The sequence below is a fragment of the Muscardinus avellanarius genome (assembly GCF_963383645.1).
Source record: "Muscardinus avellanarius genome assembly, chromosome: 4".
Taxonomy (NCBI): Eukaryota; Metazoa; Chordata; class Mammalia; order Rodentia; family Gliridae; genus Muscardinus; species Muscardinus avellanarius.
The window spans coordinates 99,831,091-99,852,203 of record NC_137789.1 but is presented as its reverse complement, the minus strand read 5'-3'; the positions used below and the strand labels follow the sequence as shown (position 1 = coordinate 99,852,203).

Below are 21,113 nucleotides of genomic sequence, written 5' to 3'. Positions count from 1 at the left end.
AAAATATAAAATAGGTCTGGGAGTGTAGCCCGAGGTAGAAGGCCCCTGGGTTCCATCCCCAGTGCCACCAAAAAATAAATAAAATAAAATAAAATAAAATAAAATAAAATAATTCCAAACAAGTCTTAATCACTAACTAAATACAGAAGTTAAGAACTGGTATTTAGAAAAGCCACAGTAGATTAGAGAGCCAGCCCTGGCTGAGGTTTAAAATCAAATGATCTGTGCACTTACTTTAAAAATGATAAGATATGGCTGTTTTCAAGTTACTTATAATCCAGTTTGTATCTTCCACAGCTAGTTACTTTAAACCATAATTTAAAACCAAATCCAAGGCCAAAAACTTGTTTTTATTTAACATTTACTATATATTAGGCACTCTTTTAAGCACTTGAACCTACATTACATTATTTAATCCTTATACCAACCTAAATTATTATCTCCATTAATTTATAGATGAGGCAAATGAAGCATAGCTTAAGTTACGTACTTTGCCTTGTGTGTTATATAGCAAAGTTACTTTTTTTATAACAATTTTTTATTGAACATAAATAGTATACATTTACACTATATTTGGTGCCCTCCCCCCCCGCCCACATTTTCCCTCCCCCCCCACCAATGGTTGTCCAGGTTAACCATGTCTTATTCATAATTTTACACATGTTCAAGTGTAGACCCTTATTAATCAAGACCGGCCTTCCTCCTCTCCTATCTTACCATCCAAACTTAGCTAGTATTTCCCCTTCAATATCTGGAGTCCCTCTGGTATTCTTTGTGTTTCCTAGTTTGGGCATATTAGAGGAAACATATGTATCTTCTTCTTCTGTGCTTGGCTGATCTCACTTAACATAATGTTCTCCAGGGCTTTCCATCTTCTTTCAAATGATATAATTTTGTTCTTCTTTATGGCTGAATAGAATTCCATTGTGTGTATTTCCCATAGTTTTGCTATCCATTCATCTGTTGATGGTGATCTGGGTTGGTTCCATATTTTGGCTATTACAAATTGTGCTGCTATGAACATAGGTATGCATATGTTGCTGTAGTTCTCTGAATTCAACTCCTTTGGAAAGATACCCAGGAGTGGTATAGCTGGATCATATGGTGGATCTATTCCCACCTTTCTTAGGAATCTCCACACAGATCTCCATAGTGGTTGAACTAGTTTGCATTCCCACCAACAGTGTAAAAGAGTTCCTCTTTCCCCACATCCTCGCCAGCATTTGTTGTTATTTGATTTCTTTATGCTTGCTACTCTGACTGGGGTGAGATGGAATCTCAGTGTAGTTTTGATTTGCATCTCCCTGATGGCCAGTGATGAAGAACATCTTTTCATGTATCTATTAGCCCTTTGTATCTCTTCTTTTGTGAAGTGTCTATTTAGTTCATTTGCCCATTTCTTGATTGGGTTGTTTGTTTTGCTAGTGTAGAGTCTTTTGAGCTCTTTGTATACTCTGGATATTAGCCCCCTATCAGAATGGTGGCTGGTAAAGATCCTTTCCCATTCTGTAGGCTTCCTCTTTAGGTTATTGATAGTTTCCTTTGATGAGAAGAAACTTTTTAGTTTGATGTTATCCCACTTGTTTATTCTTAGCAAAGTTACTTTTATCAGTGTCAATTTCCAACTTTCTTATATTAAATTTTTCAAACAGAAATGCCAAAAGAATACTACAGAGAACAACCACATGCCCTTCACCTATTTTACCAACTGTGGAAATAGAATAAGATCTCCAAGGCATAAGAAATTAAAATGAGGATTATTAGGTGGGACTGTATTATATTAAAAAGTTTCTGTGCAGTAAAGAAAACCATCAAGTATATTAAGAGAAAGTTGACAGAATGGGAGAAGATGATTGCCAGCTACTCCTCCAATAGTGAACTAATATTTAGAATATTGAGAGAACTTAAGAAACATAACACTAAAAAACCAAATAAGTCAATCAAAAATGGGCAAGTAAACTAAATAAATACTTCACAAAAGGAGAAATCCAAATGGTTAATATATGAAAAACGTTCAATATCATTATCAATCAGAATTACAAATCAAAACTAAACTGAAATTTTACCTAACCCCAATTAGAATGGTAATAATAAAAATATAAACAGTAATAAAAACTGGTGATAATATGTGGAAATAGGAACTGATACACTGATGGAAGAATTACAAAACAGTATAGCCGCTTTAGAGATCAGTGTGTAGGTTCTTTGGAAGAATGGGAACAGAACTACCATGTGACCCAGATATATCACTCCTGGTTACCTTCCCAAAGGGATTAAAACCAGACTACTATAATAATGATGGCATATCTATGTTTATAGCAACATAATTTACCATAGTCAAATCTGAAATGAGCCTAGGTGTCCATCAACAAATGAAGAAATTATAAAATTATGGAATATACACACAATGAAATTTTACTTAGAGTGATATGTCTATGTTTGCCTCTACCATTTTTGTACTCCATTAAGATGTATGACTACAATACACCCCCAAAAAGAACAAAACAATGCCATTTACAGAAAAATGAATAGAACTAGCTAATACTATGCTAAAATGAGATTAGTCAGTCACAAAAAATAAAAGGTCAGATGTTTTCCCTCATATGTGAAAGCTAGGGAGAAACTGGGATACAAAAGGGACTCCAGAAAAAGGAGGAAAACACTAAAAGAGTGACAAAGGGGCCTCCAGGAAAAAGGCGGGTGGGAGGAGGGAAATTCAATGAAGAAAACACTTCAATGGACATGATACACACACACAAAATGATCAATATCAATCTCATTATTAAGCACAAGGAGAGGGAGGGAAGGGAGAGGGGCCTGGGTGGGAGCTAGCAGGAAGGTCACTGAGTGCTGTGTGCATGTAGGTCATATCACTCTGAAATTAACCATGATGTATGATTACAACACACCAATAAAAAAGGTAAAATAATTGTAAAAAAGTGACACATTTGCCTTTATCTCTGTATTTGCTGCTAAACAATCTGACAGTAACCTAAAAATAACATAAAATCTAGAAGAAAATTAGAAGTATGGGAGAAAATAATGAATATAACTGAGAAGGCTAGGAAACAAAAAAAAAAACAAGAATGGAAGAGAAAACAAATATGTTACAGAGATCATTTTCAGAAAATAAAAGGAGATTATTAAGCTGAAGAATGTAAAAAACAAAAAGACAATAATGGTCTTAAGATTTTAGATCCTAAGAATATGATACAGTTCAGACATGATAAACTATATCTGAGAAATAAAGAGATTGTGAAAGAGATTATTTCTTCATTTCTTACATAATTTGTGTTCCTTTCCTCATCATTAATCAAAACAAATATATATTTTTATGTTCAGGGTTATATGTTTAAATGCTAAAGTAAACACAATCTCAATCAAAATTCTAGAAAGTTATTTTGTAAGCACAGGCAAAGTGATTCTGTGAACAAGCAAAAGACCCAGAGTACTCACAAAAATATTGAAAAAGTCAGAGGACTTATACTGCCTATCTTTGAGACCTATTATATATAGTTACAGTATTTAAGACAGTGTGGTACTGGTAAAGAACAAACAAAAAGATCAACAGAACACAAAAGAGCACTCATAAGTAGACCCACATAAATATAATCAACTGATCTTTGAAAAGGAAGCAAAGGTAATTCAATAAAGGATGATCTTTTGAAGAAAATGGACAGCCAAATACATTCAAAAGAAAAAAAAATGATTAAATCTTTCACAAAATGGATCAAAGATTTAAATGTAAAATGTACAACTATTAACTTCATAGAATATGAAAAGAAAAAAATCTAGGTGACTTTTGAGTTTGTCAATGAAATTTTTGTTTTGTTTTGTTTTGTGTTTTTTGGTGGTACTAGAAATGAAACCCAGGGGCATTCTACCTCCAAGCTACACCCCCATTTTTTTTTTTTATTCTTTATTTTAAAACAGGGTCTTCCTGAGTTACAAAGGACCTAAGTAGCTGAGGCCTTCTGCAAACTGTGATCCTCCTGTCTCAGCCTCTGGAATGCTGGGATTACAAGCATGCACCACCACAACCGGTTTTATCAATGAATTTTTAAAACCAACACAACGCCTGGGCCTGGTAGCACATGCTTGTAATCCGTGAATTAAAATCATTCCAAGCCAGGCATGGTGGTGCACACTTATAATCCCCGTGCTTGGGAGGCGGAGACAGGAGGATCGTGCTGGTTTGAAGCCAGCCTCGCTGCCTTAAGAGACCCTATTTCCAAATAAAAATATAAAAAATAGTTGTCTGTGAGTGTAGCCTGGAGGTAGAAGGGTTTCCAGGAACCCCAGTACCACAAAAAAAAAAAAAAAAACCATGAGTATAATCCAAAAAAGAAGTGGATGTTGGGCTTTAAAAATTTTTTTAAATCTTTTCTGAAAAGACACCATTAAGAGAATGAGAAGAGCCAGAATAAGAGGAAATATCTGCCAAACATGTTTCCAATAAATAGTACTTACAATATAAAAAATAACTGTTAAAACTCAACAATAAGAGAATTAGCAACCTAATTTGAAAATAGGCAAACATCTGTACAGACTCCTCCTGAAAGAAGATATCCAGATGACAAATAACCATTTTACAAAAGAATTAGCCTTATGTTTCATTAGAGAATTGCAAATTAAAATAACAATGAGATACTACTACATCTCTAGTGTTTAATGTTCAGAGCACAAAATCAAATGCTGGTAAGGACTTGGCGCAACAGGAGCTCTCCTCTACTGCAGATGGGAATGTAAAGCAACCAAGACAAATCAGAGCAATAAGTCCCAGAGAGGGAAATCTTGTAGTTTTCATATATTTATATTTTTTCAAATTTTGATGACAAAAATAGTGTTTATAAACTCTCTCTGTTAATAACACAGAGGGAGAAGAGGACGAAAGAGAGGAGGTACAGAAAAGACTTCAAGAACTGATCAAAACTTTCCAATTTGAAGCTGGGCATGGTGGTGCATGCTTATAATCCCAGAATTTGGGAGGCTGAGACAGGAGGATCTGGTTCATGGACAGCCTCAGCTACTTAGTGAGGCCCTTCACAACTCAGTGAGACCCTCTTCCAAAATATAAAATATAAAATAGATATAGCAGTATAGGTCAGAGGTAGAATGTCCCTGGGTTCCATCCCCAGTATCTCAAAAAAAAAAAAATTATCTTATCTAGACATCCAAAAGCCTGACAAACTTCCATTATAATAAGCTGAGAGAGAGACAGACACACCTGGACATAACATGATCTACTTATTCAAAACCAAAGAAAAAGAACCCTTAATGCAGAAAAAAAAGGAACTTATCACACACATGGAAGAAATGTTGAATAATATTTACAGATGATTTCTCATCAGAAAGAATGAGGGACAAAATGTTACAAAAAGGAGACAATCGACCAAGCTTTCAATATCTGGCAAAATTATTCTTGAAAATAAAGGAAAAAGTAAGACACTCCCAGATCAACAAAAACTGACTTTGTATAACACAGAGAACAAGAAGACAGAAGATCAACAGGGAAACAGAAGATTGGAGCAACATTATGCACCAGCAAAACTTGGCAGAGATCTATTAAATTAGAAATCACAAGGAAAATACCAGGACTATACAAGAATTAATAAAAATCCTTTACAAACTTTTTCCAAACACAGAGTAGAAGGAATACATCCCAATTCAATCTATGCAGTACTGATACCAAACAGACACATCAAGAAACTACAGACCAATATTTCTTAAGAATACACACAAAAAAATCCTAAACAAAATACCAGAAAATTGAATCATGTAACATATAAAAGAAATATATATCATGGCAAACTGAGTCATCAAAGAAATGAAAGGTTGGTTCAACACCTGAAAATCAGTCAATATAATAATAGAATAAAGTCCAATGAGGATATTAGCTCAATAGTCACAGAGAAAGCATTTGACAAAATCTAATACTCTCATGATAGAACACTCAACAGACTATTAATTGAAGGGAGATTCTCCAAACTGATGAAGAGAATCTATGGAAAACCCACCACTAAATTCTTAACAGTGAAAGACTGAATGATATCTGAAACAACACAGAGCTGTTGGCTCTCACCACTTATGTTCAACATTGTACCCAAAGATCTTGTCATAGCAATTGCTCAAGAGGAAAACAAGTATCCAGATTTAAAAGGAAAAAAAATGAAACTACATAATTCTCTGATGGCATATTTTGTATAGAGAACCGTAAGGAACTAAGGCACTAAGGAGACACAGGATTAAATAATTTGCATTAACACTGTAGCCACACAGGACTGCAGCAAAGCTTATAATGTAGGAGAAAATTAAGCATATAAGCCATGATTTTTGTAAGCTAGAGATAAGGACCAATAAGGAGAAGCTAATTCAGACAAATGTTCCATCTCAAAGAAAAAGGACTTAGAATACTTAATTTAGAAGTGACACTCTTCCAGGAAGATGGCGACCGAGAAAAGCAGGGCTTAAGAGCCCTGCTAACAACCAATCTCCATTACCACAAAATCAGCGCCTTTCATAGCCAGAAAACACCATCACCAGAGAAACAAAAAAAAATCACCAGGCTCCAGAGAGGAAGGGGACTCAGAACGGAGCTCAGAGCCACAGAGGAGATACGCCAGCCTCACGCCCAAGGACGCGGCAGTAGCGCCTTACTGCTGGCGGCAGGGGCGAATTAACCGGACAGCTACAGCGAGCCGAGGTGAGCCACTGCGGCACAGCCAGGCGGGATTTTTCGGCGCAGGGAGCATCTAAAGCTCCCAGTGGCTGAACTCAGCACACGCTGCAGGGACTAATGGCGGAGCTCAAAACCAGAGAAAAAATACACCAGCCTCACGGCCGAGGGTGTGGCAGCAGCGCCATATTGCCACCGGCGGCAGCAGCAGGGAATTTGCCGAGTCCACGACAGCTCCATCTGCATACTCAACAACACTGAGTCAAATTGCGGGCCCCAGAGGAGAAATCCCAGTACTGCACTCCCAGGGACTTGACCCAGTGGGGAAGTGGCGGTGGCAGAGATATCACACGATAGAAGAACGCCCAACCTGGCACCCCCCATAGTCTAAAGCAGCCTCTATCAACTCCCTGGGTCTGAGACTCTGTGATACAACCCATTAAGGAGTAGTGGGGACTGAGATATCACAGACTCGAGATCCAGAGCATCTTAAGTGAAGTCATAGTGACCCAAGGGAAGAACGCAAAGAAGGCGCAAACTTCTGAAATCATGGGAAAGAGGAATAACAATGGAGCAATGAATGCCCACAATCCCACAACATCAGAACCCGATATAACAGAAATTCAGAGATTTCTAGAAGATCAAATCAGGAAAATAACTGTAGAAATAATAGAAGTGTTTCGAAAAGAATTCAGAGAGAGCCAAAAAGAAATAAAGGATGTAATTAATGAAGTAAAGGCCTCAATTCAAAGTACAAACAACCGATTAGACCACATGGAGAATAGAAGCTCGCTCGTAGAAAATGATCAATCCAAAAATGAACGCATAGTTTCTAATCTAGAAAAAAATATCCAACAGCAGGAATCTGACATTGAAGAAATATGGGCCCATTTTAAGAGAGCTAACCTAAGAATAATTGGAATAGAGGAGGGAAAAGAAGGTGAAACCAAAGGGATCAACAATCTCTTCAAGGAAGTAATAGCAGAAAATTTTCCAAACATAGAGCAAGAGGTCGATACACAGGTCTAGGAAACTTATAGAACTCCCTTTAGACAGGATCAGAGAAGAGGATCCCCACGCCACATCATTGTCAAAATGACCACTGTGGAAGCCAAGCAGAGAATCTTAAAGGCAACAAAAACAAAGGGCCAAGTGACATTCAGAGGCAAACCAATTAGAATCACTCCAGACTTCCCAAACCAAGTCATGAGAGCCAGAAGGGCTTGGAGTAACATATTCCAAACTCTGAAAGAAAACAACTTCCAGCCAAAAATTTCCTACCCAGCAAAACCTTCCGTCAAATAGATGGAGAAATAAGAAGCTTCCATGACAAAGAGAACCTGAAGGAATTTATGTCTTCAAAACCAGCACTAGAGAAAATACTCAAAGAGATTAACTACAAAGAAGAAATAGGTAACACACACCAGAACCAGAGAAACAAGATTTTCCATCCAACAGACAACTAAGATTCATTATCTGTGGAGATTCATTATTTATGTTAGTCTTTTACCTATCTCTAAAGGGTATTGTTTGCCTTTATTGTTGTTAATTTTTAGGATTTCTAGTTGGAATATTAATATACCTTCAGTATAGCAATTGGAAATATTTTATCCCATTCTATCAGTAACTTTTAACTCTGTTTACACTGTCTTTGGATATACAATATATTTTTTTTTTTAGGGAGTTTGTATACTCTTCTGTTGCCTATGCTACTGAAATCATATCCAAGAAATCACTGCCAATTTCAATGTTATGAGGTTTTATGACCCAGATTTTCTTCTAAAAGTTTATAGTATTAAGATTTATATTTAGGTCTTTTATCTATTTTGAGTTAATATTTGTATATAGGATTAGGTAAGGGTCCAATTTTATACTTTTTCATGTAATTATTATTTTTCAACAATATTTAGTTAAAAGATTATTATTTTATCCACCAAATGTTCGTGGAAACCTTGTCAAAAATAACTTGACAATATAGGGAAGAATTTAGCTCTAGGCTTTTATTTAACTCCAATGGTTTATATATCTGCCTTTAGAACAGTACTACAATGTTTCCATTATTGTAGCTTTATATGGTTTGAAATCAGAAAATATATATCTTCTAGCTTTGTTCTTTTTCGAGATTGTTTTGGGTATCTAGAGTCCATATTCCATATTAGGATAGATTTTTTTCTGAAAAATAAATATATAAATATATGATAGTTTCACAAAAAAAAAAAAAAGAAAAAAAATTATCTGGTTAGAAAGAAAGCAAAAAGAGCCGGGAAGATGGCGACTGAGAAAAGCAGGGCTTAAGAGCCCCGCTAACAATAAATCTCCATTACCACAAAATCAGCGCCTTTCATAGCCAGAAAACACCATCATCAGTGAAACAAAAAATCACCAGGCTCCATAGAGAAAGCAGACTGAGAACAGAGCTCAGAGCCACAGAGATACACCGGCCTCACGCCCGAGGCCGCAGCAGACGCGGCAGCAGCGCCATACTGCCAGCGGCAGCGGCAAATTCACGGGACGGCTACAGCAAGCCGAGGTGAGCCACTGCGGAACAGCCAGGCGGGATTTCTCCGCGCAGAGAGCATCTAAAGCTCCCAGTGGCCGAGCTCAGCACACGCTGCAGGGATTCAGAGTGGAAATCAAAACCAAGAAGAAAAACACCAGCCCCACAGCCGAGGGCGTAGCAGCGGCGCCATATTGCCTCCGTGGCAGCAGCACCAAATTCAGCGAGGCCAGTACAGGTACATCTGCGTACTCAAGAACAGTGAGTCAAATTGCGGGCCACAGAGGAGAAATCCCAGTACTGTACTCCCTGGGACTTGACCCAGTGGGGGAGGGGCGGTGGCAAAGATATCACACCATAGGAGAACGTGCAACCTGGCACCCCCCTCAGTCTAAAGCAGCCTCTATCGACTCTCTGGGTCGGAGACTCTGTGATACAATCCATTAAGGAGTAGTGGGGTCTGAGATACTACTGACTCAAGATCCAGAACACCTTAAGTGAAGTCATAGTGACCCAAGGGAAGAACCCAGAGAAGGCACAAACTTCCGAAATCATGGGAAAGAGGAATAATACTGGAGCAATAAATGCCCACAACCCCACAACATCAGAACCCGATAAAACAGAAAATCAGAGATTTCTAGAAGATCAAATCAGGAAAATAACTGTAGAAATAATAGAGGTGCTTCGAAAAGAACTCAGAGAGAGCCAAAAAGAGATAAAGGATGTAATTAATGAAGTAAAGGCCTCAATTCAAAGCACAAACAACCGATTAGAACACATGGAGAACAGAATCTCGCTCTTAGAAGATGAGCAATCCAAAAATGAATGCATAGTTTCTAATCTAGAAAAAAATATCCAACAGCAGGAATCTGATATTGAAGAAATATGGGCCCATTTTAAGAGAGCTAACCTAAGAATAATTGGAATAGAGGAGGAAAAAGAAAGTGAAACCAAAGGGATCAACAATCTCTTCAAGGAAGTAATAGCAGAAAATTTTCCAGACATAGAGCAAGAGGTTGAAACACAGGTCCAGGAAACGAGCAAGAGGTTGAAACACAGGTCCAGGAAACTTATAGAACTCCCTTTAGACAGGATCGGAGAAGAGGATCCCCACGCCACATTAATTGTCAAAATGACCAATGTGGAAGCCAAGCAGAGAATCTTAAAGGCAACAAAAACAAAGGGCCAAGTGACATTCAGAGGCAAACCAATTAGAATCACTCCAGACTTCCCAAACCAAGTCATGAGAGCCAGAAGGGCTTGGAGTAACATATTCCAAACTCTGAAAGAAAACAACTTCCAGCCAAAAATTTCCTACCCAGCAAAACCTTCTATCAAATAGATGGAGAAATAAGAAGCTTCCATGACAAACAGAAACTGAAGGAATTTATGTCTTCAAAACCAGCGCTAGAGAAAATACTCAAAGAGATTAACTACAAAGAAGAAATAGGTAACACACTCCAGAACTAGAGAAACAAGATTTTCCATCCAACAGACAACTAAGATTGGTTATCTGTGGAGATTCATTATTTATGTTAGTCTTTTACCTATCTCTAAAGGATATTGTTTGCCTTTATTGTTGTTAATTTTTAGGATTTCTAGTTGGAATATTAATATACCTTCAGATATAGCAATTGGAAATATTTTATCCCATTCTATTAGTAACTTTTAACTCTGTTTACATTGTCTTTGGATATACAATATTTTTTTATTTTTAGGGAGTTTGTATACTCCTCTATTGCCTGTGCCATTGAAATCATAACCAAGAAATCACTGCCAATTTCAATGTTATGAGGTTTTATGACCCAGATTTTCTCCTAAAAGTTTATAGTCTTAAGATTTATATTTAGGTCTATTATCTATTTTGAGTTAATATTTGTATATGGGATTAGGTAAGGGTCCAATTTTATTCTTTTCCATGTAATTATTATTTTTTAACAATATTTAGTTAAAAGATTAATATTTCCACCACCAAATGTTCGTGGAAACCTTGTCAAAAATAACTTGACAATATAGGGAAGAATTTAGCTCTAGGCTTTTATTTAACTCCAATGGTTTATATATCTGCCTTCAGAATAGTACTACACTGTTTCAATTATTGTAGCTTTATATGGTTTGAAATCAGAAAATATATATCTTCTAGCTTTGTTCTTTTTCAAGATCGTTTTGGGTACCTAGAGTCCATATTTCACAGTAGGATAGATTTTTTTCTGAAAAATAAATATATAAATATATGATAGTTTCACCTAAAAAATAGAAAAAAAATATTCTCTGATAAGAAAGAAAGCAAAAAGAAATATTGAAATGTTATCTTTAAGTCATCAAAAGCTTGGTATCAGACAAATGAAACTGTTATGTGAGATTATCATTTTTAATTTTAGATAAATTGCCATAATACTAGATGTCAACTACTAAGCCAAGCATGGAGGGAGGGATAGGGAGAGAATGGGGTGGGGATTGGGTGGGGGCTGACTGGGAAAAGTGTGCATGTATGTCTACAAAAGTATGTATCCTACTATGATTTATGAATACAGTGCACCAATTAAAAAAAAAAAGAAAGAAAGCAAAAAGAAATATTGAAATGTTATCTTTAAGTTATCAAAAGCCTGGTATCAGACAAATGAAACTATTATGTGAGATTATCATTTTTAATTTTGGATAAATTGCTATAATACTAGATGTCAACCACTAAGCCAAGTATGGGAAGGAGGGATGGGGAGGGAATGGGGTGGGCATTGGGTGGGGGCTGACTGGGTGATGTGTGCATGTATGTCTACAAAAGTTTGTATCCCACTATGATGTATGAATACAGTGTACCAATAAAAAATTAAAAAAAAAATAGAAGTGACACTGCAGCCAGGCATGGTGGTGCACATTTGTAATCCCAGTACTTGGGAGGGTAGGACCACAGGATCACGAGTTCATGGAAAGCCTCAGCAAGTAGTGAGACTGTCTTCAACCTAGTGAGACTGTTAAAAATAATAATTTGATAGTATAGATGATAGGTAGAATGCCCTTGGTTCAATCCCCAGTACTAAAAAAATAAAAAATAAAAATAAGTGACACTGAAGACTGATGACAAAGACTCCACGTTTAAACAGTAAAACACAAAAAAGACTAAAAATAAGAATCCATCATGTAAGAACACTATTGGAGAAGAAGTACATTTATGAAACTGAAGTATATTACAAGCACAATGGAGTCCAACAATTAAAATATTAATTTGTTCATTCATATGCTAATTTAACCAGAGAACTCTTTTCCAAACCCATTTACATTCAGACTATGCTTTTGTGTTGCTGTTGTTTCTTGGTTCATTTTCTGTTGTTTTGTTTTTGCAGTGCTGGGGATAGAACCCAGGGGCATTTCTACCTCCCAGCTATACCCCCAGCCCTATTTTTTATTCTTCATTTTGAAACAGGGTCTCACTGAGTTGCAAAGGGCCTCATTAAGTAGTTGAGGCTGTCTGCAAACTGTGATCCTCCTATCTCAGCCTCCCAAAGGCTGGAATTACAAGCATGTGCTACCATGCCCAGCTTCTTTTTTTTTTTTTTTTTTTTTTTTGCTTTGTTTTGTTTTGTTTGAGGGTATGGGGATGGAACCCAGAGGCATTTGACTTCCGAGCTATAGCCCCTGCCCATTTTTTTTATTCTTTATTTTGAAACAGGGTCTGAGTTGCAGAGGGCCTCACTAAAGTAGCTGAGGCTGTCCACGAAACGCAATCCTCAGGTCTCAGCTTCCCAAATGCTGGGATTACAAGCATGTGCCACCATGCCCGGCTCTGTTATTTTTTTTTTTAATGTTGCTTAACTTTTCTGACAGATGTCTACATTCAAATTCAGCTTGATCATTCCCAAGGACAGAGGTAACTACATCTATGTAATTAATTTTATTTTAGACAGTCTGATTCAGTCTCACTTCAGGATGAAATTCACAACCCTTTTTCATATATATATATAATAGTTTTGCTTATCTAGAGTTAGAGATCATAGCCCTCCAAATCACTGAGCAATCCAGCTATGACAAACTTACAAGCAGTTCTCTGAAAGTAACATACCCTGTCGCATGAACTTTTGACCATCACATGTGTCCATGTGGAAAGGCCACCTGTCCCCTACAGAAACCACTCCTCTGCAAAATCTGCAGTCATACCTTTAGAATAAGTCCAATCATAACATCCTTTATTCTGTGCTACCCTTAAAAAAAGAAAAAAGAAAAAGAAAACTAGTTGCTGTGTGTTCCTGGAGTCCCTTATACATCTCCTTACCAAGGCACTCAACATCCCTATACCACACTTTCACCACAGTGTAACTAACTATGTGCCTGTCTCTTCTTCAGACTATGACCACTCCAACAACAGGAGGTAAGTACTATACATCTTTGTATGGGATGAAACAAACACATGAATCTTACCCCAACTAATAAGTCCAAAGATGCTACTGATTCCATTCACTGCAGAATTCTTTTTACCATCTTCAATGCAATGTTTCATGAAGCCCTTGCCAATCAACAGCTTTCATCTCTCACACTATCTCCAAATGTGTCCCAGCTTGGGAATTTAGCATAGATTCTCAATGAATATTTGTTAAGTGAATGAACAAATCTTAAGAATAAATGATGGTTCGTGTTTTAGTTAGGCTTCTAAAGTTTTATAAGATGGCCTTAAATTTACCTTCATATAAAAATAATATCAAAGATTTAAGAAGCACAGTCTTCATTATTAGCAATAAAAGACTGTCTTTACATCATATTCCTGCCTGAGAATATTAATTCTCTAATGTCGATTCCTTATCAAAAAGCCTAGGTAGAAGAACAGAACAGACAAAATAATGCCTGGAGGATAGGTATTCCTTGATTTCTTTTAGATCTTCTCATTATATTCTGTCATTGATTTACACCAACAGAAGGATTTTTCGTGATCCACTAAAAAAATGCTTTTCTCAACTGAGGTAGAATCTTTGCATCTTGCAACATAACTATAAAACAGATTTAAGAAAATTAAAATTATTTCTACACTGGAAATGTGTATGGGCCCTGTCTACCATATTCCAAGACATTCCTCTAAGAACTCATGCAAGAAAACTCTCAGTTCTTTTTTCTCATAAAAGCAAATAAATTCAGTAAAAGCATATCCTTTATCTCATGTACACCATGTATCTTGTAACACATTAAGTTTTATTCTTTGCTTTTGCTACAAAGAATCTTACAAACAATTCTGTTTCTTACAATAAGGAATATACAGGACCCTATGTTTTCCTTTCCTTATTCTTTATCCAAATTTTATTATTTGTATTATAAACATGCTCTAGAAAGAACTCAATTCTCTTGTGTAATGACATGAGGCAGTGAAAGAAAAAATAATAATAATATAACTGCCAATGGGGACCTACTATAAAATGAACACTGTTCCAGGCACTTTTATCCCTGATCCTCATGTAAAGAGAGAAAGATATTATTAAGTGTGCTTTACAGATGGTACACAGAAGCAGAGAAGGGTTAAATAAATTATCTAAATTTGCAAAGCTAATCTGTGTCAGGCAAGGCTTTGATTCCAGGTGTGTATGACCAAAAGTCCATTTCACATAAAGTCTGATAAAATTAAAAACTATACTACCGTTCAAAAAGGAAACAACTTCTAGCATTCTATTGCATCTTCTGTTTCTAATAGGACTTGTGGCATTTTAAAACTTCAGTATATTATATAAGATGACAAGTTACTTAGCATTAGTTCTATACACTGTTTAGAAAAATTGTAAACTTTAACAAAGTGACATTTAATCATTTCTTGAGATCTAAAAAATCATATCATAATTTAGAAGTTCAAATAGCAGATATAAATATTTATGATAAAGCTAATGAAAAATATTTGGGTCAAAAAGAAAAAATTAAATATTACTCTAATTAATATCACATGTAACTAGAAATATGTTTTGTTCCCTCTAAATGTCATGCAAAATTAGTTTGGGGGAGAGAATTACTATTCAAGTTGACTAGAGGATAGAAAATGAAATCTAAGTTGGAAAAATACTCACCTGCTCAAGTCACTTTTTCCATGGTGATGATAGTGGTCAGGATGGCTGAGGTGATAATGTTCCTGTCCACTCCACCTCTGGTGTGGCCTTTTCCAAAATCCTTCCTGAGACTGCCGAACATTTCTGTCTGATCGGTCAAATCGGTTCATATTGTCACACTCCACTAAACAGATTCAAAAGCAAAAAAAGCTATAAACATATACATACTCCATAAAAGTGAACAATTTATGGCTTGATAATTACATGCTGCTGAAAATATAAATGTAATATGCTAAAAATACCAGCCATGTATGCTAATCATAAAAGATTTCCAGAAGAAAAGTAACCTATTTTGGTGAAAGCTAAACTTTATATTATTCAAACTAATATAAATTATAAAACTTTAATAATATCAGTATCAGTTACTCAGTGAATAATTAACTGCCACACTGTTGTAAAACAAGCAAATCCTCCTTGTAATCACCATTATACATTAAAAATACCAGAAGTCAGTTTTAAGTGGTATTCTTCACTATTACAGATTGGTTCTGATTTTAGAATGAAAACAATAGGGAAAAAGTAGATTTTAAGACCAGTACAGAATTCATTCCTAAAAATAAATGCCTCAATTAAATTTCTTTGATTTTAAAAAGCACAGATTAACTTTTCATCACAGTCTTCTAAATTAAGCTCACAGTTTTAGAAAGTAAGACGCTGCAATCTGCCTATGGCAGAGCTTGTTCAAAAAGTCTAAAATGCCACTGAAAACAAAGCCAGAACTTTGCAACAACAAATAGTACACTCCCTGAAACCCAAATACCACAAAAACACAAAAAGAATCTTCCCGAGCTTCTTCACTTACCCAAACACTTTCTCCTGACATAGCTGAGCACTCACTGAGAGAGTAACTTCGTATAAGGGAGACATTGTGTTGCCTGCTGCCTACTCAGACATAGTTGCACACTAGCCGCTGGCTGGCGAAAAGGCCTTCCTTCCTGCTCAACTCCCAGCCCTCCCTGTGGGAAGCCAGCCCAGTTGGCCCTGTGACTCCATCTTCCCTCTGTGCTTACATAGCTACTGAGTTAGGGCTGTTACTAAAAATACTGCTAAACACTAACCCAAGCAACAGAACAGGAAGGGTTCTCCAGTTTAAGAACTACACTACATGACAAAGTTCAAGCCTTGCATGTTCAGAATTCCATGTGATAAAAAGCTTCAGAAATCAACAAAATTCTCCATTAAAAAAAATTCATTTAAATGACTGCTTTACTGAGCCAAAACCTTGAATTTGAAATATGCAGTGTCTCATTACAGTGTATAGCAGATGAAAACAGATTTTTTTCCCTAAAAACTGAGGCAGAATAAATATGTTCAACTCACATATACACTTAATTCATTCCCTTTAAATGAATAACAACTTTAAAAAGCCTTTGTAAGAATACTGAAATTTTGTGTGAATTCATTAGAGGAGTCAGTGTATGTGGGGGGGTGGATTTTATATAGCTACTTTTTTTTGGAGGGGGTGTACTAGGAATCAAACCCAGGGGCTTTCTACCTCTGGGCTACACTCCCAGACCTAGTTTATATTTTTATTTGGAAACAAAATATCACTAAGTTGCTGAGAGCCTCACTAAGTAACTGAGGCTGGCTGTGAACCTGTGTGATCCTCCTGTCTCAGCCTCCTGAGTACTGGGATTACAAGAGTGTGCCACCATGCCCAGCTTATATTTATTTTAAAGAAACTTTTTAAAAAAAGTCTTATATTTGAAATTATTTACAACTCCTCATCTTACTGGGATAAACCAATGTACTTTTTAAACTTCAATTATACAAAGCCTAACAGATAATAAAAGGCATTTTAACCACTATGTTGAAATTTTCAATAGAAAAAATAAGATGGCAAAAGAAATTTTAAATCTGAAGATTTAAAGTTGCTTTTAGTATATAGTCCCTTTGACAATTTTATTTATATATTCACATTTGTATTATACTCATGAATTCAGTTAAGGTCCATAAGTATTTCAACTTGGCATTAAGATGTTATGCAATTCTACAGAGCTGAGGGATAATAAATATCTACTTCAAAATGTTTTTAACTTATATTTTCCTTAGTTCAAGCAGAAGAATTCCACTCACTCTCCAAGCAAGAAATTTTGTCATGAGAATCACATGATATGTTCCTAGAATAATATGGACACAGTACACACAGTGTATCAAGAAGCAAAGCAACCCAAGCAAGAAGGACAGGAGATAAGTTAATAACTGTGAGAAAAATATAATGCAGAAAGTCACGTGCCACTTCTGTGTCTGCTAAAGGTTACTGGTACCACATATAGACTCCAATTTAGGGACAGTTACCAAAACTTGAATTCAACCATTGACCAAAGGACAAATAAGCATTGGCAACAAACATCTGCCATAACTATCAAAGACTAATGTGTCTTAACTTCTAAAAGAAATGATTGACACTCATAATGGAGTGCCCTGCCCATACTCCTACCCAAGGCATTCATCAATCACATGTTCATATATTTTAATATGTGCCTAAAAAGGTAATGTGAAATAATGTTACTGGTGGTTTCTTAAATTAAGATTATTTTCTGTTAGAATGAAAGAAATAATGTAAAAAATAAAATGGAAAGAAAACAAAGTTATAAAATAGAAATATATCAAAACCAGTTTCCAGGGCCTGACAAGTTAAAAACAGGTCAATAAGTCTAAGAAAGAAAATCAGTCCCTCTGAATGTATAATGTCATAACTATGGTGGTACCTGCAGTAAACCACAGAGAATAAGGTGAACCTAAAGGTATTTCAATTACATTTTTGTGTGTGTGTGTATGTGTGTGTGTGTGTGTGTGTGTGTGTGTGGTACTGAGCTTCCTGGAAGCCCTTCTACCTCCAGGCTACACTCCCAGACCTATTTTTTATATTTTTATTTGGAAACAGGGTCTCTTAAGCCAGCGAGGCTGGCTCCGAACCAGCGCGATCCTCCTGTCTCTGCCTCCCAAGCATGGGGATTACAAGCATGCGCCACCACACCCGGCTCCAATTACATTTTTTTAAGCCATTGTATTGATCAAAACCACCTGTAGGCCAGATTTGTCCCTAACAGGGAATTGAAGATTCCTGCTAGAGAATAAATAGAGGCCTCTAAAGGTAAAGGCAGCAGATTTTAGTTCTTTTACTCTAAGAGAGAAAGAGGTGATATTAGAACTTTTATGCTCTGGAAAGCAAAACAGGATCTAGCATAGCTAACTGAAAGGTATATGATATGAAGTTATCTATGTCTAATTCTCATCAGATCCAATTTTTTTCCAATTTGATAAAGGAACAAAGCATGAAACTAAGAGTATCCTACATTTTTTCTCTTATAACTTCAATGTCCTAAGAAAGTAAAGAAGGCACAGATAGTATTTCTATCTATGATTAACAAATGGAGAAGAATGCAGCAGGGAGAAATTATAAATTACAATGCCTGGGAAGAATCACAGAATCAAGAAAGGATTTAAGCATGACTTGGATTCAATGAAGAAAAGCTCATGTTAAAAATAATAATAATCATTGTTATTACTGGACAAAAATTAGAAGTGAAATAGAAAGATAAATTTTTAGAAGAAAATAAAGTAACTGGAAGCAGTCAAGGGCATTGCTGACCTGGAATATCTCAACAACAACAAAATTAAAAATGTAGCCGTAGAGAATTTAACATGAAAGTACAGCATAGCCGGGCACGGTGGCACACACTGTAATCCCCATGCTTGGGAGGCGGAGACAGGAGGATCGCGCAGATTCAAAGCCAGCCAGGCTGGCTTAAGAGACCCTGTTTCCAAATAAAAATATAAAATAAGTCTGGGAGTGTAGCCCGGAGGTAGAAGGGCTTCCAGGAACCCCAGTACCGCCAGGAAAGAAGGAAAGGAAAGGAAAGGAAAGGAAAGGAAAGGAAAGGAAAGGAAAGGAAAGGAAGAAAGGAAGGAAGGAAAGGAGAAAGTAGAGCATAATAGGCATCGTGACTTTCTGTGGAATTCAAGAGTTGATTAGAAAAACATCTTTTTCCACAAAGGAAAGTTTAAACAAAATGGACAAGAGCTGTAACCATATAGTTAAGAGGTATACACTATAAAATTCATGAACCTAAGGGTTATACTATGATGTGCCAAATGTGAGGGTTTAGTCTCTAGGCAATGAAGGGTCATTAGAAGTTCCTGAGCAGGAGAATAAAGCAACAAAACCATGCTTCTGACATAAAAAAAAAAAAGCATCCATCTGGGAAAAAAGAGAGCAATCTTAAACACCAAATAGATTTCCCAAAAGAAATTTAGATTCCAAAATTTTTTCCTTAAAATCTTCCTAGGTCAAAAATAAAAGAAAAAGATTTAATTTTTTAAATAATATCTCATTAAGATCCTCCTAAATCACAACTCAATTCTAAAGTCCTTTCTTTTATTATTATTCTTCCCCCATTCTATGTTCGTTGATTTCCTCTAAACCATCTCTCCCCTGACTTGTTATCTTTCCCCTTAATCTGCCCAAAACCTCAAAGGTCCAATACCTCTTATGCTAAATTTCCTTCTGAACAAGGAGAACCTGTTCCCTAAAAGCCTGGCCTTTATGTGTGTTGGGTTTGGGGGGAGATACTGGGAATTGAGCCCAAGGGTGTTCTACCACCGAACTACATCCCTATCCCACTTGTTTTTCTTTATTTTTTCTTTTCTTACTTTTTTTTTTTTGGTACTGAGGATTGAACAAAATGGCATTCTATCTGAAATACACCCCCAGACCCATTATTTTTTATTTTGAAACAGGGTTTCATTAAATTGTTGAGGGCCTTACTAAATTGCTAAGGCTGACTTTAAATCTGTAATCCTCCTGTCTCCGCCTCCCAAATGCTGGGATTACAGGCATGTGTCACCATGCCTGGAACCAGCATTAAATTTTTTAAATTTTACAATAGTGACTCATCAAATTGCCAGGCTAGCCTCAAACTGTGATCCTCCTGCCTCAGTTTCTTGTGTGGCTGAGATTATTCATGTGCACCACACCTAGTAAGACCCTGTATTATTCTAAGCTAACAGTCATGACTTCATACTATCTATGGTCTAAAGATTAGAAAAAATTTACAAAGGGATTTAGAATAGTTTTAAGAATCTATTATTCAGTGCTTCCACACATAACAACATTCTGACAAATTATAGGAAACCATAGTTGCAAAATAATAATAATAATAATAACAACAACAACAACAACAATGAAAAAAGCACAGTTGAAGAATGTGAAAGTGATATAATAGCCCATAATAGGTTGCAATGGAAACTAGAAGGTTTAAAAAAGGATTTTCAAAGGCTGTCCATGAAGCTGTTCCTGTGAACACAGACTGGGATCTGACTCAGTCCTGTAAACAAAGAACAGTTTAAATCCACTATAGACATAAGAGAAAAAATAATATCTTTAAATAGCATTCAAGAGAAGATTCTGAAATAGATATAAACTCATCTTTCCTCACTTTCCATAAAAGACTTTAAGAAAGAAATAGGGTAAACAGCCTCACAAGACCACCAATGCTTGAATATTTGGAAAAGTCTTAGAAAATAAGCAAAATAAGTCTCAGAATAAAATAACAGGCTTCACATAAAACAGCTAGATATCTCCATTTCAAATATACACTTAGAGATTAAAATCTAATACAATTTTCCAAACACAGTAGAAAAACAATTGCCCTGTATCAGTGCTCAATATCATTTGAGCTTTAAATTCAACGATAATTTTCTCTAAATACTAAAGGTCAACCTTGTAAATGATTTGATACATGAACTATAATATCAGCCCTAAACTCTACTACTATATAGCTTCCCCCTCAGGATCACCAAAACACTCAGATATAGATGGTACCCAAATCCTAGCCTATAACTGTCCAAGAAACATTTGACCAAC

At 36.1% G+C, this 21,113-nt stretch overlaps 1 protein-coding gene across 4 annotated transcripts in view; it reads right to left on the bottom strand.

The window, feature by feature from the left end:
* Nucleotides 1-21,113, bottom strand: part of CCSER2 (coiled-coil serine rich protein 2) — a gene marked incomplete at both ends in the record, with an annotated part of 108,259 nt that overhangs the window by 52,669 nt on the left and 34,477 nt on the right. For all 4 annotated transcript variants that reach the window (XM_080695266.1, XM_080695268.1, XM_080695267.1 and 1 more), the window contains one exon: nucleotides 15,206-15,368. In XM_080695266.1, the coding sequence (XP_080551392.1) occupies nucleotides 15,206-15,368 (163 nt within the window). The remainder of the gene's footprint in view (nucleotides 1-15,205; nucleotides 15,369-21,113) is intronic.